At 36.4% G+C, this 25,987-nt stretch overlaps 1 protein-coding gene across 1 annotated transcript; it reads right to left on the minus strand.

Moving 5' to 3' along the window:
• Positions 1 to 19,793: 19,793 nt before the first annotated feature.
• LOC117988909 (cuticle protein CP14.6-like) lies at positions 19,794 to 25,304 on the minus strand. Its single transcript, XM_034976189.2, has 4 exons — positions 25,266 to 25,304; positions 24,054 to 24,245; positions 21,823 to 21,927; positions 19,794 to 19,995 (listed from the first exon to the last, which is right to left on the minus strand). The coding sequence occupies exons 1-4, from the start codon at positions 25,266 to 25,268 to the stop codon at positions 19,897 to 19,899; spliced, it is 399 nt and encodes a 132-aa protein (XP_034832080.1). The 5' UTR covers positions 25,269 to 25,304; the 3' UTR covers positions 19,794 to 19,896.
• Between the last annotated feature and the right edge of the window lie 683 nt (positions 25,305 to 25,987).

The following is a 25,987-nucleotide window of genomic DNA, read 5'->3' on the forward strand; positions in this document are numbered from 1 at the left end:
CATCATCACTTGCATCTGGTATGATTGTAGTCAAGGGCTAACTAGTACTTATATGAATTTTAGAAAATGCCATTAGGCATATTACGGCGTTTTTATACAACACTATAAATATTAATTAGGTATTTCTGTTAACTGCAATTTTCCTGCAAAAATACTATTTAAATTTACGCACATGAACTTTTCCATCAGTTATGCAAATGTAAAGTAAATAATAGCTCAGAAATGACCACCCGAACGGACGGATGGGCTGGCGTACGTACATATCTGTTCGATCAAGCATTATGATGCCATTACACACGGCGTTTCCATACACACCATAAATAATATCGCTACGCCACCGTATATTCGAATAAAGTGTGCAAAAGAACTATGGGACATGGAAGTGCTAGAAGTTCCAGCGAAAAGAACAAGAAAGTGGGTAGTTCGCTATTGCCCTTGACAGCTCGAACTTCATCTCTCGCAGCACCGCAGTCCCGTCGTGACCACGACCCGTGCAATTGGTTTGAAATATCGACAAATAAAAACGCCAAATTAATCGTGGTATGTACCCGTTATCTACATTAAAATATGTCGTTAAACCATGAAATAAGCTTAAATCATTAGTCACGTACTGTTCATGAGTATATGCTTGATTGGTGAATTCTTACGATCCACCAAACCTTTGATTTCAGTCAAGTTTTGAAGGCACCAAAATCGAAGGTAGCGGAATTAGAAAATGAGGAAGCGAAACGCTTCGCATATATCTGTTCCGTGACGACTATAACGGTAAAGGCTTTTCTACAATATTTATATAATATCAAAACTCACAAGATTGACGTCGCACCTCAAGCGATTCCCATACAAATTGGCATGATGCGTTGTGCGTTGTTATAGAATTTTACGACGCGACGTCGACCGCAAGTATTACGAAGGAGCCCTTCCTCAATACTTGCGGTGCGACGTCGCATCGCAAGAACAAGGTCGCACCTCAGTGTGATTCCCATGTACCTAAATTGCCACAATGCGTTGTGCGTTGTCCTAGAATTTAACTACGCGACTTAGCAGCACAAGTACTGTGAAAAGGCCCAAAGGGCCCTAAGTAGAGATGCAGACTTCAGGATGTATCGCCTGAAGGAGAATATAGGTTGAATATAGAAATAATTCTGGAGTCAAATAGAATAGTCTCAATTAGACATGGTAAGTACACCTACTTTCATATTACGGCTATAAAAAGACGCTTCATGAAAATTATTTATTCTCTTGTTTATATTTTTGGTCAAGAACTTTCCGGTTTCAGTAGATAACCACTTCCATATTATAATTTGAATCTGCGTTCTGACTTTCTATACAAAAAAAAACTCTGGAACCCCAAAAGCGGAATCGGCGTTACGTCTGCCGGAACTGTGAGATATGGCTGGAAATTTATTAAAAAGCCTAAAAATTAATGTTTAAAATATTATGGCTGAATACGCTCATGTGTTATGGAGATTATAATTTTATACGGCTATACATTTAATGGATGACTATATTAATCAAATCTGATAAGAAATAATGGAGAGAATAGAGATCAGCAGATGATTAGCGGAAGGTTTTCCATGAAAAAGTTTTAAATTATTTGATTGTGACTATTTAAATTATAGTCATAATCAAAGATTATTATTCTGATTACAGTACTAGTTTTTATTCCAGGTAAATAAACGAATGCTGCGTAGGTTAAATCGTCCAAGCATAAAAATAAAGACTTCCTGTGAGATTTTTAATAGCCCTAAAATATCTACGCGAACGAAGTCGCAGGCATCATCTAGTCTAACATACATTTAAGTAGGTACTTTCTTTACCTTGTTTACGCTACGAGTATTTTAACTAAGACTGCATTATTCCTTAGGTACCATTAAGTGACATCGCAGGCAAGCAATAAAAAAGAATTACGAACTCATAGGTGAAGTTCCTTAAGACCCAAAGAAGAAAAACAAGCCTAGGCAATTTCAACTTCGCGAAAGGAGAAAACCGATCAAGTGCGTGTCGGGCCACGCGCAGTGTAGAGTTCCGTACTTGCCCCTCACTTTATAAGTTAGTTGATTTTTTTTATATATTAGTGTACCTATTATAAATTATTTAATATACTTAAGTGTACATTTTTCAACTTCACATCCTGAAACTCTCTTGAGTTTATGTGAATATTGTGGACATTCGCGCATGCGAATGCGAATGCGAATATCTGTTGCGAACATTCACGAATGCGAACGTGAATATTCAGTTTTTGTTTAAATTTAGCGCCATTTGTCTATGGCTTGGTGACCTTGGCGGCAGTTCAGTTACCAAATGATAAAGAGAAGACTGATAATGTGATTACGAGGTTAAGTTATTTTTTATTACATTAAAAAACATAAGAAATTAATGGATTTTGTTTTATTAACCAACTATTACATCAAATAAAAAAATTCTTTTCACAATATATTCGCAGTAAAGTCGCGGAATGCGAATGCGAATATGCAAAAATATGCGAATGCCCGCGAATGCGAATGCGTTACATCACTAGATGTGTAGCCACTGTGTACCCATGCCAAATTACAGCTAGGTATGTAGTACTAAAAATCTCTGAACTAAGCTGCGGACGTACAGACGGGCAGAGAGACAAATATGGCGAAACTATAAGGGTTCCTTGTTCAATAGAGAACCCTAAAAACGCTAACGTAAAAACGATTAAACGGGCCGGAACGATTTTTCAATTTTTTCCGCCTGTCGCGCATAGGAAAAGCTTTTATGGTATTTTATGATGGCTTTATAGTTGATTCGTGTGCAGAATTCATAATTTGTAATTAAACCCCGAACAAAACGGTCCGGGTCTCGAGGCTCGCTCGTCCGTCCTGCATGCAAAAACCTTTGAAGGAGACCCGCGCAATATTTATGGCTTGTTGCCACAATGCTTCACGAAAACAAGACGTTTACGACGTAATGCCTATCCTGAGGCTATTGCGGCATGGCAATCATTTCTTTTTTAGGGTTCCGTACCTCAAAAAGAAAAACGGAATCCTTATGGAATCACTTTGTTGTCTGTCTGTCTGTCTGTCTGTCTGTCAAGAAACCTACAGGGTACTTCCCGTTGACCTAGAATCATGAAATTTGGCAGGTAGGTAGATCTTATAGCTGACATTTGGGGAAAAATTGTAAACCGTGAATTTAGGGTTAGATCACACAAAAAAAATTAAATTGTGGTCATGAACTAATAATTAGTATTTTCAACTTTTGAAGTGAGTGACTATATTAAGTGGGGTATCATATGAAAGGTCTTCACCTGTACATTCTAAAACAGATTTTTATTTATTTTTATGCATCATGGTTTTTGAATTATCGTGCAAAATGTCGAAAAAATACGACTGTAGTACGGAACCATCATTGCGCGAGCCAGTCAGGCTTGGCCGGTTTTTTTTTACTTTTAGAAGCTCCCATCTCCTTCTGTTTTACCTAATAAGTAAATTTACTTAATCAAAAACCAACAGATCTCTGCTTTCAAATAATAATTGAGGTTCTAGTTCAAAGACTAGGTTCTAGTCTAATTCCAGGGCATCTAAAGGTAAAAGTCTGTATCGCCATAATCACTTTTACACAATTACATCATCATCATCAACAGCCGATAGACGTCCACTGCTGGACATAGGTCTCTTGTAGGGACTTCCACACGCCATGGTCTTGGGCCGCCTGAATCCAGCGGCTCCCTGCGACTCGTCTGATGTCGTCCGTCTACCTGGGGGGGACTTCCAATACTTACATAGCTTATAATATTATGTACACAAAGTAATAGGTACATGCCTATAATTGTCCATTCCAATTTTGAATTTCAGATTTCAGTGAAAGAATTGTCAGAATCGTATCATTAATTTCGAAGATTATCCGCTATATCCAAACTCATAAATAGGTACCTCTTTAAAATATTAGTGTAGATTTCTGGAGTGGCTAATTTTGTAATGCAGGATATACCTAGGTAAGCTCACAAAACTCTTTTTTACTGCTCGAGTAAAAGTGTATACCTATCTACTTATACTATAAAAGTAATTACCTAGCCATTTATCTTATTATCCTAATCCTTTATCCTAATAATATTATAATATTACAAATTTGAAAGTGACAGCAAAGACGGCTGAACGGATCTGGATGAAATTTGAAATGGAGATAGATTATACCCTGGATTAACACATAGCCTACTTTTAATCCGGAAAATCAAAGAGTTCCCGCGGGATTTAAAAAAATGTAAGTCCACGCGGACGAAGTCGCGGGGATCAGCTAGTAGGTATATATATAATATTTTATCGAGCATATCGCTTTTCGCTTCTAAACATAACAACACAAATACCAATTTGTATTGTTATGTTTACAAATTACATTTCATGATTTTACCGACCGAAATTTCAGCGATTTCTTGTCCCCCAAAAATATTGTTTGTCCCTTATTAAAATTCCATTGAATTATAATATCCTCCGGGGTTGTTCGAGGTATTCGCCGTTAAAGACCTTCGGTTTAGATGGGTAGCACAAAACAATGGATAATTAGGGACGTTGTAGTAAATAGTCTAATTATTATCATACAGATGGGTACAACAAATATTTAATGACGTAGGTATTTTCGAGAGGTCAAACAATCGTGAGTGATTTTCATCATACATAACTAGCTGATGCCCGCGACTTCGTCCGCGTGGAATTAGGTTTTTTAAAAATCCCGCGGGAACTCTTTGATTTTCCGGGACAAAAGTAGACTATGTCACTCTCCAGGTCTTTATCTGTACCCATGCCAAAAATTACGTCAATCCGTTGCACCGTTGCGACGTGATTGAAGGACAACTCAACAAACCATCGAACCAACAAACCAACTAACGAACACACTTTCGCATTTATAATAAGGGTATCTACTGATAGGTATATATCACACATCGGCTTTACTCACGTGTTTAGTCGACGTTAGCCCGACTCCGGACCCTGGATGGGTTTGAAACTAGTCGGGCTCGACTAAACACGTGAGTAAAGCTAGTGTGTGATACCTATATATATTTTTGAGAGAATAATGGCAAGGGCAGCGGCTTGTGTCATAGAGAAACTGAAAATCTTTCGATTCGCATGTCGGTGACTGCCGTCGACACATTCGGTATCGATAGCAGCCACCGACGCACGATGACAACAGTAGTGCAACAAAATGCCGTTCGACTGTAAAAAAATTAAACTTGTAAGACACATCTTAACAGTTAGAAATTAAGTGTCGCCATACTGTAAGATTTCTAAACTGTGTTTGTTAGCTGACTTTAAATACCTACGCTTTATTTAATTACATTTTCGATATTTTATTTAATAAGACTATAATAATTAATTATGTTAAGAATAGCTTCAATTTTGATCACTTTATTAAAAATGACGCTATTAATGACGATGAATTATTTCAAACTTTTTTTAAGTAAGAGATAAATCTAAATATATAAAAGGAAAAGGTGACTGACTGACTGACTGACTGACTGATCTATCAACGCACAGCTCAAACTACTGGACGGATCGCGCTGAAGTTCGGCATGCAGATAGCTATTATAACGTAGGCATCCGCTAAGAAAGGATTTTTCAAAATTCAACCCCTAAAGGGGTGAAATAGGGGTTTGAAACTTATGTAGTCCACGCGGACAAAGTCGTGAGCTAATAAGCTAGTATTACATAATACATATATTATGAATTAAAAAAATATCTTTAATAAATTCAGCTGCACTGCATTATGTTGCGCCTAAAATATTTTATGAGCTATATAACGACAAAATGTGTTTGCTGATTTCTATCTTATAGATAAGATAGACGTAGTCGTAGACGAAGCTAACTAAGAAGCTATGAAAGCCCAGTGGTTAGGACGTCCGCCTCCTAATCGGAGGTCAAGGGTTCGATCCCAGGCACGCCATTCAAACGCACATAGCTCCGAAAAGTTAGAGAGAGACTCTAACTTTTCGGAGTTATGTGCGTTTGAAGTAATTAAATATCACTTGCTTTAACATTAACAGTGAAGGAAAACATCGTGAGTCGCGGGCATAAGCTAGTTTCTCAATAATCTGATGTTATTCACACAAATAATATAATGTCCGCACCAATGGTAATAATGGAATGCAGACTATGGTAGGTACGTACCTAAGCTAAGGTGGAATATTACAAATAGTATAGACCCCAAAAGCCGGCTAAAATGGAAAAAACGCCTAGCACAATTTATCTTCTGTCCGTCCAGATAATATTCATGTAAAAATTTCTAAAGGGATTTCTGTCGCGGTGCGCCGTGAATAAGAATGTGGCATACATTATAATGAAAGTTTCAGGGTTATGTACCTATGTTATGTTATAACCATTGACTTATATATTATTACTTCGTATGGACAGGGTTATTGAACAAACAAAACGGCACCACATCGTGTAACAGTGTGACTCGTTGGGAATCCATCGAAAAAAGCGATTGAGTCACACCCAAGCTACAGTGTGACTCGTTGGGAATTACAATGGATCCTCCTTCTGCGAGGAGGTGATGACCCAGAAGGAGGCGGTGGAGCGACAGCGGGAGGCTGACCCAAACGCTGATCCTCTCCGTTGAAGAAGGACGGGGCGCAGGCGTCATGCGCACGATCGCCGCCTGCCGCCTTAGGGAGAGCTCCGGCTGACCTATCAGCTGTCGCCCGTAGAGACCCAGGGTCGGGAGACGCACTAGTGCGCCTCGGACGGGCAGTTACCTGATTTAAAGGTCCCGGTGGAGGGTCCGCCTCGGTGGACGTCGCTGGCTGAGCGCGGTAGAAATGCTTCGGTGTTCCCGTGACCCAGCCGCCAGCGCAGCGCAGGAGCGCCGTTGGGTTTTAGTGGGTATTCCGGTCGCCTCTCGGCTGGTGAGTCCCACATACCCTGCCCGTTCACGGGAGGGATGCGTAAATGCATTTCCCAACGATTAAAAAAAATGGGAATTACAATGGATAAAAAAGTTGCAACCAGTAACAGTGTGACTCGATGGGAGAAAAAATTCGATGAGCTCCCAACGAGTCACACTCAATCGTGTCACAGTGTTACCTATCAAAAATAGCCTATCTATCCGTCGTATACGGGATGCAAGCTACTCTGTGCTAAATAGATGATGCCCGCGACTTATTAGATTCGCGACGAATTAGGCTTTTAAAAATCCCGAGGGAATTCTTTCCAACCAAAAATTATATCCATTCCCGGGATGTCTCTCCCTGTATTTTTTTTCTAAAAATCGGCTAACGGATGGGCCGTGGAAAGCTAGCAGGCAAGCAGATAATTACGGCGATTACGCACTGCACTTCGGTCATCCGAGTTCTATCCGTTATCCGTGAGAATACCAACGATTATCTACGACATATGTCATAAGCTCCCATACAAAACAAAAAAGAACGTATTGACACGGACTCGTATCGGATAAGTGCGTCACCGCCGTTATGCTGTCGCATTTATAATATTTGTAAGGATATGGATATAAGAGATGGTAATAAATTTTCACATTCAAATGTAATTCAAGACTTGTGACAATCAGGCGTAATAAATTACGATTACCCATACGACCATTTCGGTCGCCATATTGAAGGTAGAAATTGTAACCCCATTCTCACTCACTCTTGAAAGTATCCGTGACGAAAAATTGGACCAAAGTCGCGGAAGATACGATTTTTTGTAAACTAACGATCCCAGAAAATAGCTTAACTAGATTAAAGTAGTTATGTGAAATACATACTGCAAAATAGAAAATAGAAATATCTTCTGCAAAATAGAAAAAACTGCGTTCAAGAGATTAAATTAATTTTAACATTGGTATAATATTCACATTGCAGGACTTCAAGAAAAAAGATGGAAAAGTAACGCGAATATAGTATACAGTACTTCTTGGATGAATTAGGTGACGCCAGGTGAAGCAGTACGCTCGACCGAAAATTGGCAGCGCACGTGGGTAACCTGTTTGCTTGTCACCGAAATCAAGCGCGCGAGAAGGGTTTAGGAAAAGTATTTTTGAGAAAAAAACACTGAATGTATGTTTACAAAATAAAGATATTTCAACTAATAAATAAATAAACTAGGTAGGTATGTCTTATTCTTAAAGGTGTGTGAAGACTGCCAATCTGCACATGGCCAGCATGGTAGACTATGGCCAAAACCCTTCTCACTCTGAGAGGAGACCCGTGCTCTGCTGCACATGGCCAGCATGGTAGACTATGGCCAAAACCCTTCTCACTCTGAGAGGAGACCCGTGCTCTGTAGTGAGCCGGTTGTGGGTTGATCATGATGATGATGATTTTTTTATTTTTTTATTTTATTTATTAGGAACACACACAATACATTAATTTAACACAAACTACGACACTTATAGACAAACACAGGCTGATAAATGTATCTATAAAATGTGTACACAGCATTTGCAAAATATCTAGACAAATAAAAAGAACTTAACTAACTACTTAACTAAACAATTAATAATTAAGTTACTTAGGAGATGAACCCACCGTAAAATGATAAGAGCTTTTTTTTTTAATGCAGTAGCTGAGTCATGAAATATGTCGATGCCAGGTATCTTTTTTGATATTTCGTTAAATTTTGCACATATACGCATAATTGGTGCTTGATTTCCTAGATGAGATTTGGTGAAAGGTATATGGAAGATTTTTGGGGATATAAAACTGCGGGAGTGTCTATGTGGAACAGATAAGGATATTCGATTGAGAAGGTTACTACATTTAACTTTATTTCGTAAAATTTTATGTAGAGAGCACAAGTCAAGTATTTCGCGCCTATTTCGAAGAGATGTCATGTTAAACTCAGCCAGTCGCTGATAATATGGCTGTCTGTGTGAGATGCCACTGATGTATGTCTTATGTTAAATTGTTTTAGAATTTTCACACTCCTAACCTTATTTATTTGCGCCTAAAGTTGTCATAAATTTAGTGTTAAAATAGGAATATTTCGAGGCTCGTAACTTTAAAATCAATATTTTTTCGGTTTTGGAAGTCGGTTGTTTTAATTTTTTATTTATTTTTAAGTTATTTTGTGTAAGTAGTCATTGCTTGGTTTCTAGAATATCAATTTAACAGCAAAACTTTCCAAATCCACACGGCTTAGAAGTTCAGTACCTTGCAGCATCAGGATTGAAAATTTGGGACTTGAAATCCAAGCATAAAGTCGTTGCTTTGTACCTACAATTCTAATTCACTGTCATCTTTTCGTGCATTAGCAACATTTACAAAATTAGTACTAATAACTGCTAGTTTCATAAATTATGAGCTAGATTTGTTATTTCACCGAAGTCGATAACTCATACTCAAGAATCAAAGTATCTATAAGTAGAACAAGATAAAATTACGCGCGTTTTATACACAGACAACAACTGGGTTTGAACTGTTACCTTTTGGAAAGGATTGACGCGGTTCCAACCCCTATAGGCTTTCTAGGTACGGATGTGAAAGATCTTTTAAATTAGGTTTTTTAACTTATCTTTGGACACAGAGTTTTTCATGACTCCTATCTCATAATCAACTATTCATACGATAGCGATAATATTTTTTATGTAAACAAATCTACAAACAATAGGTTAATAAAACTTACCTGTTTCACCCTCTTTGATATTTCTCCCTCGAGCGCCAATATTTCGAAGTAGTTCATCAATCACCAAACAAAATCCAAAGCTTCTATATTACGTTCCAATAAAAATACACACAGTACACCGTTCTGTACACAATTACTGATGAAACAATCACGAAAATGTTTGCGGGAAAAATGTAAACACAAGCGAACCAAACTAAAATTTTCGTCAAATCTTCACAAAACCATCGCGCTTTATTTGAAATACATAAAACTAAACCCGCATTTAATTCAATTTTGTTGAGTGAATTGTTTAGTTTTGTCGAGAGAATTTTTTGTGATATTTGTTTTTCAACTCAAAACAACATCCAGCAAATAACGTCATCGGGACTGCAGTCAAAACTGTCATTTGTTTGACTCCATTGTTTCAGCGCATGCGCTTGTTTGAACTGTGCTCTGCGCAAGTGTATACTCTAGATGGCCTTTAAAATTGTTGGTTCCCCTCGCCTCGTACCTACTATTTTGTGGAGTACCACAAATCAGTAGTAGATCCTGAAGTAGCGGAAGTAGCTCATTCATTCAGCTTTTTGATACCCATTTACGACTTTCTACGACTATACTTTGATAATATTATTAGCTAATTCTTTTTATACATATCTACATAGGTATCTTCACAAGAATCTGAAGCCTCAAGGAGCCTTGGTGCAACCGGGCTTCGTTCGGTACCTTTCAATTCATCCCTGACACTGTTATCGGAAAAATAACTTAGAAAACTGTTCAGTTCAGAGATCCACTCTCAGTCCAATTTGCGGAACAGTTTTGCAGGTTTATGTTTCATAGTATTTTAAGCTAAACATTTACGTAGGACTTACTTTCTTAAAAAAAGGCCATAACGCCGAAGGCGGCTACAAGAAGGAAAACAAAACAAATTAAAAAGATCGCGGCATTTCAAACGAAACAATACTGTAAAGTTTGAAAAATTTATGTACTATGTTCATGTTGTGAACCGTAATACTTTCATTGCCGACATAATAGGTAAAGTTTTAAGTCCAAAGTTAATTCATGCTTTAGCTATCCTACAGTAACGTATAAGCCCCATAAGGAATGGAGATGATATTCAAGACATACCTAGACATACAAGTTAGAAGTCAGATCCACCACCCACGCAAAATATGGTCAAATTTTTTCTTTGTGAGATTTCTGGTTTGATTTATTATGTTTAAAATATTTGTGTGGTTTTATAAAACTCTTGTGTACATAATAATCTATATATAAAAGGAAAATCTGACTGGACTGACTGATCTATCAACGCACCGCTCAAACTACTGGACGGATCGGGCTTAAAGGCATGCATAGAAATAGGCGTCTTTGGAAATACGTTAGAAATGAAACTTTTTTTTAAAATAAACCGACTTCAAGCACTGAGTATAATACAGACCTACATAGAAGGGGTCGAAAACGTCACCTTTTTTTGAAGTTGGTAGAAACATGAAAACAGTTGAGAAACGAGTTCAAATTGGTTGAGAATCATAAATATCTGGAGTGGAGAAAAAAGCTCTATGACAAAAAAAAAAATTACGCGTGTGATTGTAAAATGAGTACCATCGCTATGACGCTCTTATTTTAATATTCCACGCGCTTTTAAGTCTGCGTTGTGCTTTCGGTTTGATTTTATTTTTGTCAAACTGCAAATGCTATCGAAGTGCACACAATTACGCAATATCTGAGGCGAAATACAATTTATAATATCTTATAATTTATTGCGTGACTGTATACTTGCTAAACTGTGATTGAGCAAAGAAAATCTAGTACCTGCGTACTTTTTAATGAAATCATAACTAAAGTTTAACGCCCCAAGGCAATCATGGGAGGTGACTTATGGGGAAAGTTCCGTCACACGAAGTGACGATTTACTATTAAAGTTTAATTAAATTTTTAAGTAATGGCGCGTTTTATAGAGATAATCGCATCGTTTTTTTTATGAAAAAAATCGTATTATTAGACTTGGATCCACATAAAATGCGGCGGGTAACGGCACCTAAACGTCAGTACGACGTACTGAATGCGCGCGTAAATGTGTTCGTGTTATTTCTTACAGCTCCTTGTATTTCAAATAGTATAGCGGCATTCAATGACGATCTGCTGTACCTAGTGTGAATATATGTCGATTTGCGTGTGACAAAGCTGCAGACTCAATTGCAAGTAAAAAGTAGGGTTTCTTTTTGAACGCAGCGCATTTAACGTACAAACTAGATTCCTCCAACATCTATAGTACAAACCCAGAAATCGACTATGGTACTACTGAACTTACTGTCTTGTGGACCACATAACCCCTATTTCAACTCGGTACAACGTGTTTTTAAATTCATAGACTAGCGTTTAGCTGCAATCAGACCTGTACGCTTAGTATAAGATTTTACGAGAGTCGAAACACAATACCGTCAAAGTAAAATGTACCTAAAGAGCCAGGAATTGAAGTCAAAAATTCAATGCCACTGATTTTAATTTCGCAACGTTTCCGCTTGGAGCGCTGGCTATAGATGTGTAGACATAATTGAGATTTAAAACAAGGCAGTTAAGATCCAGTTTACTATAATACGTAAGGTTTTCGATACTCGAATACTATCAACGTTGGTGAGACATAAAATCTCGTACTAAGCGTACTGCTGGCAAGGGTACTGGCCTAAAATGGAACGCGCTAGCTTAAAAGATGCCTATTCACTCTTGAGTTGAAGGTACCCATATTAAAATTGGAGGGAAAAACAAATGATTTGTAAGTCCGGTCTTGAAAGAAGTACCTACCTAAGTATTATAAAATTGCTTTTATTCAGATTAATTCGAAACGGTTTAGTCGCGAAGCACATCACAAACACGGTTTTCGATTTCCTCCTCGGGTACACGCAAATTACATAGCTTTTGAGTAGAACTCACGTGTTATATTGCGCCAGGCAAGTAAACGTAAATGTTGCAATGCATGGTAGGCATTACCATTTGCTTTAGGTGACACCTTTAAGAAACCAGCACCTCGATTGCGGGAAACGTGCATCAATCATTATTACAATCTCAATTGTTCTGATTGGCTGAATTTCTGCGATTCTTATTGCAACAATGCGTTGTAGCCAATAGTGAGTGAGCATCAACCAATCAGAGGTGATTGCGATCGTGATATTGTAGCTGTCATTCTCCCGCAATCGCGCAGCAGGAGATATAAGATGTATGACCATAATAATTAATATCTTGGATATGCAATAGGTACTTTGCGGAAGTAGTGTACACAACACACAAGACACAAGCCCTAACAAGCTTAATTCGCTGTAATTCATCAAAACAGAATAGTCTGATAAAATCAAATAAAATAAAAATATTTTTATGCAATTAAACTTTTAGAAGTATTTTTGAATCGTCAGATGCATCTACCACTGATTCGGAATGCCTTTCCGACCGAGAAGTTGTATGGTAGGTACTACTGGCAGTATGCGATATGCATCGCTTGTAGTCCCACCACCTCACAGCTCTTTAAAATCACTCAATGTACGTTTTACTCCGGCAAAGTAGCATCCTCAGAAGAAGTAAACTTTGCAATGCTCAGAAACTGTAACCTGGCATCTGATAGGTACCTACAACCTATTATCTCAATTTTACAGCATGAAGAAAAAATCTGGTTTCTTTCAGCTAAATAGTGAATTTATACGCCTGCCAGTACCTACTCCGCAAAGACGAGATAACGATTCTTGTTACGAAGCAAGAAAATAATTTTCTTTGGCGTGCCTGCATCTCTCTCTCGCTTATAAAGACAAGTGGCCTAAAGGGACGCGAGTCATGACCAAGTGAGTCCAGCCCTGTAAAGGACAAAAGTCTACGGAATAGATACGAGTAAGTCAGCTAGTGTAATATTAAATTTGTAACAGGTGAGCCAATAGTAGGGGCTACGATTGTACCTACCATCAAGAATTCTAGATCCAAGAATGACTCGGCATTTGTGAAATAGCTACACAGCTATGCTATAAACTACTGTACAAACTACAAACATCTAGAAATATGTTATACCTAGTATGTTATATGTGTACACATAATGTTATATAAACTATGTTTTAATATGTTATCTACACAAATTTCATACTAAATATTATAAATGCAGAAATGTACTTCTCCGTCAGCCATTCCGTTTAACCGATTTTGAAGAAACTACTAGAACGATCGGGCTGAAAAATTTGGAATGCAGATACCTATTATGATTTACGACATCAAAAATCCTTTCTTAGCAGGTGCCTATCTGCTAAGAAAGTATTTTTGAAAATTGAACCCCTAAGGGGTGAAACAGAGGTTTGAAAATTGTGTAGTCCACGCTGACGAAGTCGCGAGCATGAACTTGTTATATTATAAAGTTGTAGCTAAAAGAATAACGTCATATCGCAACTTGCAATTACCCCACTCATACAGATTTCCCCGAAGGTTTTCAGTTCTAGACATTAAAATGAAAATTATCATTTCAATCTCACATTTTCAATTTCCTTTATACTTAATTGAATTCCTAGGAAATTGAAAAATTCAAAACTCAACGGAAATTTCGAATGCAAAGTATATGTCTAAATATAAATATAAATACGTAAGCTATGGGACAGCGTAGACATACGACTAAAACATCTCCACCAATTTTTTCATTTAAATTATAGTTTTAAATGAAAAAATTGGTACAATGTTAGGAACGTCATTTTTTTTTTATAAGAATAATAGCCATGTTAAATGATTAATATTCCCCTTTCCTCTCCAACTAAGCGTCAAGCTTGTGCCAGGAGTAGGTACGACAATAGTGCAACGGGATATATATGTCAGTCAGTCAGTCAGTCAGGACTTTGATTTTATATATATTATAGATATCCCGTAATTTGAAATAAACTTTACGCTATGCGGTTTTTGTTTTTCATAGTAAAATAAGGAAGCCTATAGTTCCGTCCAGTCCGTCTGCCTGTCTGTCTGTCTCTGGGTCACGGGCACAGCCGTTTTATAACTTTTTACTACTTTATAACGTTTTACTTTGTTACTCACATTCGGCAAAATAAATACATTTCATTTCATAAATCAATAAGCCACCTTATGCCCGCGACTTCGTCCGCGTGGACTATACAAATTATGCTTTATTGTTTACATTATTTCTAGTAACTAGTATGTACAATGTTATATCTAATATACTATCTAAACTAAAAACTAACAATAAACAAAAGGTCGCAAACTCAGCATAGCCGAGCTGCTCACAATGCTCGGCGCTGGTTTTCAGTTTGCGCCATAATTTATATCATCATCATCAATCATCATCATCAATCAATATCAATACTTATAATAAAACTGTAACAGGTCAAATCAATCAATACTTATAATAAAACTGTAACAGGTCAAATTCTGTACATTGAAGATATTTTGAAAATTTTTTTTCGAGGGCACTCTATAATCGATACTGAACACAAAACTGTAATTTTTTTCATTTTTGTCTGTCTGTCTGTCTGTCTGTCTGTCTGTCTGTCTGTATCACGGCCGCGCATCACGCTGTAACTACTGAATGGATTCCAATGAAACTTGGTACGATTTGAGGTCATACTATGAGGAAGAATATAGGATACTTTTTATCCCGAAATTCAGCATGGTTCCCGTAGGAGAGGGGATGAAAGTTAAAATGTATACTGAGTTGTAATTCATTAACGCGTAGTCCGATTTCATTCATTCTTTTTTTGTTAGAAAGGGGATATTTTAAAGATTGTTCCGTAAATATTTCAAGGTCATCGGTTTTTAACCGACTGTCAAAAATGAGGTGGTTCTTTTTTCTACATCGATTTTTTCGAGGTTTCTGGACCGATTTGCAATTTTTTTTTTAAATCAACAAAAAAAGTTTTCGTGGTGGTCACATAAAAAATTCTGGATTCAACTCCTTAATCCTGATGCTGCAGGGTTACTGCCCGCCTGGGTTATCAAGATTCAGGAAGTGTTCATAGTGAATTCATATTGTAGGTACCAAGCAACGACAACAATCCCGAAAAATCAAAGAGTTTAAAAAACGTAAATCCACGCGGACGAAGTCGCAGGAATCAGCTAGTTGATTAATAAAAACGCACCGCGCCCGTTGCGTTGCCCTGCAATTTCAAATCCCTATTTTACCCCTATGGAGTACGGAGGTTGAATTTATGAAAATCCTTTCTTAGCGGATGCCTATGTCATAATAGCTGTCTACACGCCAAATTTCAGTCCGATCTGTCCAGTAGTTTAAGCTGTGCGTGAATTGATCTGTCAGTCAGCCTTCTAGAAGATTGACCTTAATTTATAACCCACGTACGAGGTTGCGAGCATCAGCTGATGCTCGCAACTTCGTACGCGTGGAAGTTTGTAAAAATCCCGTGGGAACTCATTGATTTCCCGGGATAAAAAGTAGCCTATGTCAGTCTGCAGGTCTAAAACACCCATGCAAAAAATCACATCGATCCGTTACTCTGTTGTGACGTGATTGAAGGACAAACCAACAAACCAATAAACCAATAAACTAACAAACCAAGAAAGAAACACTTATAATGTGGGTGGAGATGGGTAGTGATTTCCATATTATGACGTGACGTAAGTAAACGCTCACCTAAAATGTAATTTCTTGATGTGTCGCGACGGGAAACGCCGGAAATGGATCCAACGGGAGCCAGAAAATTTTCATTTGCATACATTTCCTTCATCGACGCGGCGACGCCTTCGCTAAGCGTTATCCATTTTTTAAGCTTATTAGTCACTAGCTTATGCTCGCGACTTCGTCCGCGTGGACTACACAAATTCCAAACCCCTATTTCACCCCCTTAGGGGTTGAATTTTCAAAAATCCTTTCTGAGCGGATGCCTACGTTATAGAAGCTATCTGCATGCCAAATTTCAGCCCGATCCGTCCAGTAGTTTAAGCTGTGCGTATAGTCAGTCAGTCACCTTTTCCTGTTATATATTTAGATTTTAAATTTAACAATGACTAAGTGATTATTTTCCTTAAAGCTGTGATAGGACGTCCGCCTTCTAATCAATCGGTCGGGGGTTCAATCCGGGGCACGAACCTCTAACTTTTCGGAGTTATGTGCGTTTTAAGTAATTAAATATCACTTGCTTTGGTGAAGGAAAACATCGTGAGGAAACCTGCACGCCTGAGAGTTCCCCATAATGTTATCTAAGGTGTATGAAGTCTAACAATCCGCAAATGGCCAGGGTGGTAGATTATGACAAAACCCTTCTCACTCTGAAAGGAGACCCGTGCTCTATAGTGAGCCGGCTATGGGTTGATCATGATGATGATGATGATGATGAATATTTTCCTTTCCCTTACAAAAAATTCTGAGTTCATAAATATAAATCTATAATATAAGTAAATAAAAGGAAAAGCTGACTGACTCACTGACTGACTGATCTGACGCACAGCTCAAATTACTGGACGGACGGACGGATCAGGCTGAAATTTGGCATGCAGATAAAACATCCGCTAAGAAACGATTATTGAAAATTTAACCACTAAGGGGGTAAAATAGGGGTTTAAAATTTGCGTAATCCACGCAGACGAATCGTGGGAATAAGCTGGTATAGGTAATATTAAAATGTACGGTGTACCAAGCGGCAGAAAAACGATTTTACTCAGGTACTTTCAGCGTTTATTAAGAGTAGTCGAGTTTTAGTTTTGGAATTTTTGGTAGGCATTGGTCGTCCATACGTTTTAAATATTCAGGACTTAACTGTTATGTAAATAGTAGTATAATATCATCATTCATTAGTACTCATACCAACATTGTGGCGAGACAATGTTTGCTTTTAACCCTTCTCTCCTATCGCTCCTGTAGGTAAACATGCCTTTGTGCAGGTTTCAATGGAGCCATTATAAATGTAGTGTTTGCTTTCACATTACCTTTACATATTATGATTATTTTTTACCACCTGCTGACCTGCCCCCCAATTATGTAAGAATAACCATTTCATCGCTATCGCAATCGTTAAGAAATTCTGCCCTTTGATTGGCTGTGAAAAAATGTAAACAGCGAATCAACCAATCAAAGGGCAGAATTTCTTTACCATTGCGATAGCGATGAAATGGTTATTTTTTCACAATCAGGGGGCTGTCCCGGCTTCGTTTAGATGGAAAGTCCCTATTTTAGTAAGGATCTACGTTACAACGAAAACCTATACCACAAATTCAGAGATCCAGTTTGAGATGTACATTGATTTTTAGTCGGTTACGTCATAACATTATTACATAGTCAATCATCATCATCATCATCATCATCATCTTTTTGATTAAAAATATTATGTAAGTACTTCAAATCCATATTATGCAAATGATTTATTTTTAAAAACTTTATTTATGGGGGATGGCACTCAAAAAATCAAATGGGGAGCTAGACTTGTTGTTATATGAATAGAATTACTTTTTAAGCGGAACACAATTTTTTTAATTCGAAAATTGAAATTTAGAAGGGCAAAGTTTTTTTAGACCTGGAGTCCATCTCAAAAACAGCTTACCACCTAAAGCGAGTTACATCTTAAAAGATATCTAAATGTGATATAAATCTTAAATCGTTTAAACTCCTAAGTCTGAGCAAATTCTAAATATTATGCTCTACAGATCTCAGAATAATATGTTCAAGGCAAATCATCAGCGTAGTATTATTTTTAACCGACTTCAAAAAAAGGAGGAGGTTCTCAATTCGTCGGAATCTTTTTTTTATTTTTTTTTATTTTTTTTATTTTTTATGTATGTTCCCCGATTACTCAAAAACGCCTGGACCGATTTTGAAAATTCTTTTTTTGTTTGAAAGGGTATACTTCAAAGTTGGTCCCATTTCAATTTGGTGAAGATCTGATGAACATCTTCGAAGATAGATACTGGAACTCCTCAACGGATAAGAGTAAATTGCTCGCGATCAGTGTAATAGCTTAGTAAACAGTAGATTTTTAACCAGTCATAGCATAATTCCATGGGGCCACTAAAAATTGTGAAATAAAAAATTTTTACAAAAAAAATAAAAACCGACTTCGTTACATAAACACTAAAAATTGAAAAATAATTTAATTGATTACCGAATATATTATGTATACAAGAGTTAATATAGTTCCATAATAATATTTTTTGGGGTCGGTGCCAATGAGGTGCCATTGTGGAGTCCCATAAAAATATGAAGTCTAGACGATTCGCGCAGCTAAAGCTAATTGGCACCGGCACCAAAAAGTATTATTATGGAACTATATTAACTCTTGTATACATAATATATTCGGTAATCAATTAAATTATTTTTCAATTTTTAGTGTTTATGTAACGAAGTCGGTTTTTATTTTTTTTGTAAAAATTTTTTATTTCAAAGATATCAGAAGCTGAAAAGTCCGACACGATTTTTAATCTACAATCAAATTAGCATCACTAACGGTAAAGTAAGTAGGTAATAGTGCTTTTACGTAATTATTGAAATAAACGATCTTTATTTCTTAATTACACGACCAATAAAATAGTAATAAAGTTAATATAAAGGTTTACTAAAGACTACGTAATTCATATTCCCCGAAAAGTGGAAAAGTGTGAAAGTCACGCTATATCGACATCACACAAATTACTGCAATTCTGTTAAAGTAACAGTCTACATTTTAATTATTTTATTTTGCTAGCTCTTATATTAAGCTTTTGTATCCATGATTCTAAATTCTAGAAGTGAACAAAATGCAGACAACCTATAATTTTCTTATACTTCAATTTTCAAGCTGTATAAAAAAGCAATAGGTATAGCGGGAGGTCGTCTAAATAATAGTTCGTAGGTACTTACCTAAGTATAGACAGAGAGCCAACGCATGCCAGACACCCATAAAGTTTAAAAGGTTAAGGGTGGTGCAGGGGATTACCACGATACTAAGTGGCAGGCAATGCATGACGTGATTTCTAATACTATTCCGAAGAAGATATTATAAAAAAATTGACTAAATACTTTGACGATGTTTTTAGACCTCATTACTTGTTATCCCCAAGCCACCATGATCCAAGCTTCATAGTCGCTGATCGTTCCTCCCACTGTTAGGGACAATAGGCAGTGCAACTTTCAGCATTTATAAAATAATGAAGGTCTGGCACGCGCTGGCTCTTAGTCCAGTAGTAAATAAATCAAGTAACAAAAAAGTATGGCAAAAAGTTGCCCTAAAGACGCTTGCAAAAAATGTAAGTTCGAAGTTGGAAAGGAGATGCATAATATAAACACCAGTAAACGGTTTATTATATATTTAATTGCTCCATCACAAATACGCGACTAGAGTTAACAAAATAATAAAATATGGCAGTGATTTAGCGTTAGCTCTAAGTACTAAATTTAAGGCCTCTGAAGATCAGGCTTGGCGTTGGCTAGGTTGTAGGCGATAGACCTTGCGATGTACTCTGGGATGGGTGGGGGGACGGGAATGTGGGAACCCTGTAAGAAAATAAAGATACAATTAGTAAACAGATTAATAATAATTTTACGGCTACACAATTCCGCAATATTTTACCCGTGAAAGGTTCTTGGAGATGCTTTGTAATATAAAATTTTAATAAACGATGCAGACGTGTCAAAGGACGTACGCAAAAATCTTTATGCCATACTACTTTTGAATGAAATATAATATTTTACTGAGCAGAAGACTTATATTAGACCTACTCAGGAGAATATAACTGAAAACTTGAAAAATCAATAGTAAAAAATTTATATAGAAAAAATATATGTGATTCAGAAATTTCATAAATATTTGTAACTAGCTTACTTCTAGCGACTTCATCCGCGCGGACTACATAAATTTCTAGCCCCCATTTAACCCACTTAGGGGTGGAATTTCGAAAAATCTTTTGGTTGGATACCTACTCTTCACAAAGAACACACCCTCCAAATTTCATATCTCTAGGACCAGCGGTTTAGGCTGTGCGTTCATATATAAGTCAGTCAGTTAGTCAGAACTTTGAATTTTATATATACAGATAGTAGACTATGTTGAATACGACATTTTATTTTTATTTTTATTTTTATTTTTTAATTACGACGACATTTAATTACGAGTATTCATTTTCATCTAAAATAGGTAAAATATAGTGAAATCATATTAGAAACGCTATCTTTACTTATTATAGAGTTTTAAATACTAACGTTGTTAACTAATATCTAGGAAATTATTAAATCCAATAGTAGGTGGAATTTAAGATGTGGCAAAATGTTTCTATTCCTAGAAGCATTGTTACACTGCCTCACGAAGGTCAGGTTGACACAATATGTATTAGAATTTCATAAGATATTTATAAACTTTCTGACTTCTCGTATATGGCATGCCACCTTTAAATCCTACGTAATTCATTCCTAAGGAGACATAGTGCATCGTTTGACCTAGACGGAATGCTGAGCTTTTATGTAACCACATGTGGGTTCAGTATGTTAATATTGAAATATGTATTTCTTAAGATCGCAACTATTACATTATGTTCTAAAACTTGATCAAATATCAGTAGGCATTTTGTAATGCATAACCTATTTTCACAAACAATTTTGATTTTTTGTAGTTTTTAGTTAATTTAAAAAATCTGCATTGTTGAACGGAAAATGATGGATGTGTTCCCTTTGTTTATTTTATTTGGTTCGGATCACTAAAGTACCTAGGTATTTTTATACTTTACAATTAGTATTAACTATAGTCTATACTTACTGCTACAAGCTATGATAGCCTAGTGGTTAGGATGTCTGCCTTCTAATCGGGGGTGGGGGTTTGATCCTGAGCACGCATCTCTAACTTTTCGGAGTTATGTGCGATTTAAGTAATTAAATATCACTTGCTTTAACGGTGAAGGTAAACATCGTGAGGAAACCTGCATGCCTGAGAGTTCTCCATAATGTTCTCAAAGATGTGTGAAGTCTACCAATCCGCACATGGCCAGCCGCACATGACTATGGCCTAAACCTCTGAGAGGAGACCCGTGCTCTGTGGTGAGCTAGCGATGGGTTGATCATGATGATAGTCTATACTTATTGATTTTGAGAACTTCAGTAGGAAGAGCTTAAGCGTTAAAAGTTGAATCTTGATTTGTCAACGTGGTTTGATGCAAGAAGCATATGTCCAGCAGTAGAGATTAGCTATCAGATAAAAGACGATGACAACAAAAACTCTTGCAGTCAATGGTATGACATTGTTCATAACCAAGAGATCCTGCCTACCTCAATAGATACACAAAGTTTAAGCTCCCGTTGAGCTATCAAAGTTAGCATAAACTAGTATTTTACCTCGGCTTGGTATCCGTTCTCGTCAGCGGTGTAACGCACAGCGACCGGGACACCGTCGTCACCGGTGTAGGAGTAGCCTCCAATAGCAGCAATACCTTCATTTTCCTGTAATAAAAATAACGTCCCTCAGTAATGGAGAACACGGTGAAGAGAGAGATGACAACATGTTGTTCTTGAGTGTTTAGTTTAATATAATAATAAACGGATGGACGCGGTCGAACGAAATCAGGCGAGACGCAGGAAGTCGCTAGATTCAGGTAGCCCAAGATCGTGGCGCGTGGAAGTCCCTACAAGAGACCTATATCCAGCAGTGGACGTCTATCGTTTGTTGATGATGATGATGATAATAAATAATAAAAGTGTAGATATTATGTAGTTAAAGTCAAACAAAGTTTGGATTTAAATTCTTTTTTCATTCGCGTGATGATTTTTTTTTTAAAATTTGCTAGTTGATTGTAATTTCCATTGAGTGCATAAGTGATACTAATAATCAGGAACATTATATCAAACTTTAAAAAAATATGACGCAATTCGGAAAAAAAATCCTTAAAATAAAATATCTAAGGTCAAAGTAACACGCGTTCACATAGTGTTCTCGGAATATATTTTAATTTAATTATGTATTAATATTGACCTGATCTTGAGGAAATATCAAGGTTCAATATTTTAATTTATGAAAATAATTCGGCAACTAGCTCATCACCTTAAATGTCACTAAAATTACCTCTACTCTGTACTGATTAATAAATAATAATTCATTGCTTGACAACTTCCCTTTAAACGTGTTATGATAACGTATGTATACCTATATCATCTTTATTCATTTTTATTATCTCAACTTATCTCGAGTTACTCTATTAATATCCTCTTATTTGAATATCATATAATTAATTTTTATGAAATATTTACATATTTAATAATTATGATATCATTAATTATTATAAATCAATGTTATCGTGTAAAGATTATCAATAATCATCTTATGAGTATCTTGTTACGACTCTATTTTCTAAATATTATACTATTGAAATACAAAATTAGATAATATTATGTTATCTTTTAACAGAAACCCGAATTTTATGTTTTTCCTTATTACAAATAACAATAGTTCAAGGAGTTAAAGATTTGAACTTATGATCTTATGACTGTTATTTTTAGTTTTTTTTATAAAGATATTCAATATTTTTTACTCCAAAAATCGCGTCTGCGCTAGTAAAAATCGTTGTAAATTTTTTGTTTGTGTAGATAATGTTTTCTTTTAAAAAATTGTAATTTCCAGTGAAAATATATTTTACGGAAAATCCGCATACAAACACTACACGACGGTTTAGCAAGTCTTTACACCGAACAATTATTATCAAACTAGCTTATGCTCACGACTTCGTCCGCGTGGACTACATAAATTTGAAACCCCTGTTTCACCCCCTTAGGGGTTGAATTTTCAAAAATCCTTTCTTAGCGGATGCCTACGTCATAATAGCTATCGGTATGCCAAATTTCAGCCCGATCCGTCCAGTAGTTTAGGCTGTGCGTTGATATATATGTCAGTCAGTCAGTCAGGACTTTGAATTTTATATATTTAGATAGACTTGTTTGGCTAATGTGTAACGAAATTACATTGAATCTTCAAGTGAAAACAAACTGCATTTTGAGTGGTTTTAAAACCTGCTAAAAACTTGTTACTAGCTAGCTATTGAAGTTGATCTACCAATGCTTATGATAAATCAGAAATTATTAACCGATATCGAGAATGTGCCAGAAGAAAATGACGTTCTAGTTCACGCAGATTTCTTATTGCGTGACTCTCGTCAGCTTCGTAATGTCCTCCAGGATGGCACTATAATATACTGTATCACCGTACCGCTACCGTTGTTGCTGCCACCTCTTCTCCAGTTTTTGTCGAGACCACAGTCAGAGAAATTTTTTGTGCAAAAAGTGTTGTCTAACGATGATACTCGGGCTTCATTAAGATTAACGCCTTAATTAAAGCAATAATTCAGCCGATAATCAACGTGTTAAACTGAGTGGCCACATTTGAACGGTTAACGTCTAATGCCAATTGAATTGCGGTTAAAATTGTCTAACGCCAAACGGCATTGTGGATGCCGTTGTTCAAATTATCGTGTTGATCGTGACTAAACTTACGGTTAACGTCCATTTACGCGTTTTTAACAACGTTTCCCGTTAATGTAGCCGCAGCATGGATATGTGAGAAAGTTCTACAATCTTACCAGTCCAACGTTCTTCAGGACACCTTGTTCTTGGGCGCTGATGCCATTGCTGGTCTCATACGCGTATTGGTACTGGTCGGGGAAGACATCAGCGTCTTGTTTGAGGATGACCGCTTCTTTTTCGCCGGTGCGGAGGTGGGCCACGTCCGCAGCAGCGACGGCCACGAGGGCGAAGATTGCGATGAAGGATTTCTGAAACACCAGTGAGGAGTCAACGACAAAGAATCCAAGTACACGCTAGTAGCCAGGCAAAAATAGCTAAACATTATATAGAAAAGAAGCCGGGTTGCAAGGCACGCTAGAATATAGAAGGTAAGAAAATAGTCCAATTCAAAAACTAATAAGGATAATATCGTAGAAAAACTAGTCAGTCTATCAAATATATTTCATAAAGTTATTGATAATAGGGATGATGTGAATCACAATAATATGATGCAGAAGATTATGGAACAATATAGCTAAGATTTAAGAATGAAAAAATATAAGGACTAACGCTGAGATCTATAGATTGCACTTTGACTTTGCTCAGACTTAAGATTGAGTTAAAACGAGACAGATTTATGTGAGAGATATGTCGCTTCAACTGTGTCTTAAGTCTAAGTTAGAGTGCGCTCTATATATCTCACCCTTAGTGTCTAAATATATTTTTAAAATAGATGGAAATAAATATTAGAGCATCGGTGAGATCAGGACTCCAGAATCAGAATCAGGATCAGAAATCCAGCCTTAAGGCTAATGTAGAAGAAAAAACTAATTGACTGACATAATCAACATCCAGTTCAAACCACTGAGTCTGGAAATTTGAATGTTTAAAGGTTCTTTCTAAAACGTAGACCTCCACAAAGAAAGAAGTCAGAGAAAAGAAAATTTTCGAAAACCCTTAATCCACGCGGGAAATGTTAGTAAGTAATATTATGGAAATAACTCTACTAACTAGCAATAAAAAGGCAAAAATAGAATAGTCAAAGCATTTGAACTACAAAAATTTTCAATATACTCGTGAAATGTTGAAAAGTTTATGTGATTAGAACTTATGTAACAAAAAATAGGAATAGGAAGCAAGCGATAAATTAATGCTGATTAATTTTTTTTTTACTCTTTGGTGCAAAATATAAATAGCTTGTTTAGGTGTTAAAAAGTAGATCACTTTTTATAAGTTTTTAATCAAAGCTTATTGAGCCTATTAAAAGGCTAATCTAGTGATCAACTCACCATGATGTGTCAAAGTTAACAGGCGATGTGTAACTGTGACTGTAAAATAATCGCTCCGCATTTTATACTCGAACGAATCATACGATCATAGTCCTATGTATCGGCATTTGCATTATTTTGCAACAAAGAATCTCCGAAATCCGATGTGGAGTGATTTTTTACAAGGTGAGCGCGATTTAATATTTTATTTAGCACGCTGTATCCATGCGGTTCTAATAAAGGTTAATAGGTAAGAATTTTACTATTACAGGAATTTAAGTAAACCGTAAAGTGCCTAGGTACCTATTAATCATTTTTATAACAACTATGAAACTGCGACATTCATTGTACCTACAAACAAATAAAATGTGGTATGATTTTTTTTTTCTCTAGATGAGAGCGGTCAATTTTGTTTTTGCACGTTTTACCCGTGCGGTCTTACTAAAGTTTAATAGGTTTTATTGTACTGTAATATTAAAGGAGTCTTTGTAAAAGGTTTTAGTTATTAATTAAATTATTTACCTATAATTTAATTTTAAGGTTAATTTGTAAGCTAGTTGTGTTTGTTTGTTTCCAACATGTTCCGGTCCAGCGATGTGAAAATGGATAATAAATATAATATAAATAATTAACAATAAAATCTACAAGAGACCTATGTCCAGCAGTGGACATCTATCGGTTGATAATGGTGATGATAATGTGAAAATAGAATCGTCGATTTTGGGTCGCTATTTTTGCTTTTA

The sequence above is a fragment of the Maniola hyperantus genome, chromosome 15 (genome assembly GCF_902806685.2).
Source record: "Maniola hyperantus chromosome 15, iAphHyp1.2, whole genome shotgun sequence".
Lineage (NCBI taxonomy): Eukaryota > Metazoa > Arthropoda > Insecta > Lepidoptera > Nymphalidae > Maniola > Maniola hyperantus.

Bases quoted from the DNA above. Each gene is read 5' to 3' on its own strand.
- LOC117988909 (XM_034976189.2), bottom strand. The intron at 21,928-24,053 runs GTAAGATTGTAG...TTTTTATTACAG, and splicing joins TCCTGAAGAACGTTGGACTG to GAAAATGAAGGTATTGCTGC. The intron at 19,996-21,822 runs GTAAAATACTAG...ATTTTCTTACAG, and splicing joins AGAACGGATACCAAGCCGAG to GGTTCCCACATTCCCGTCCC.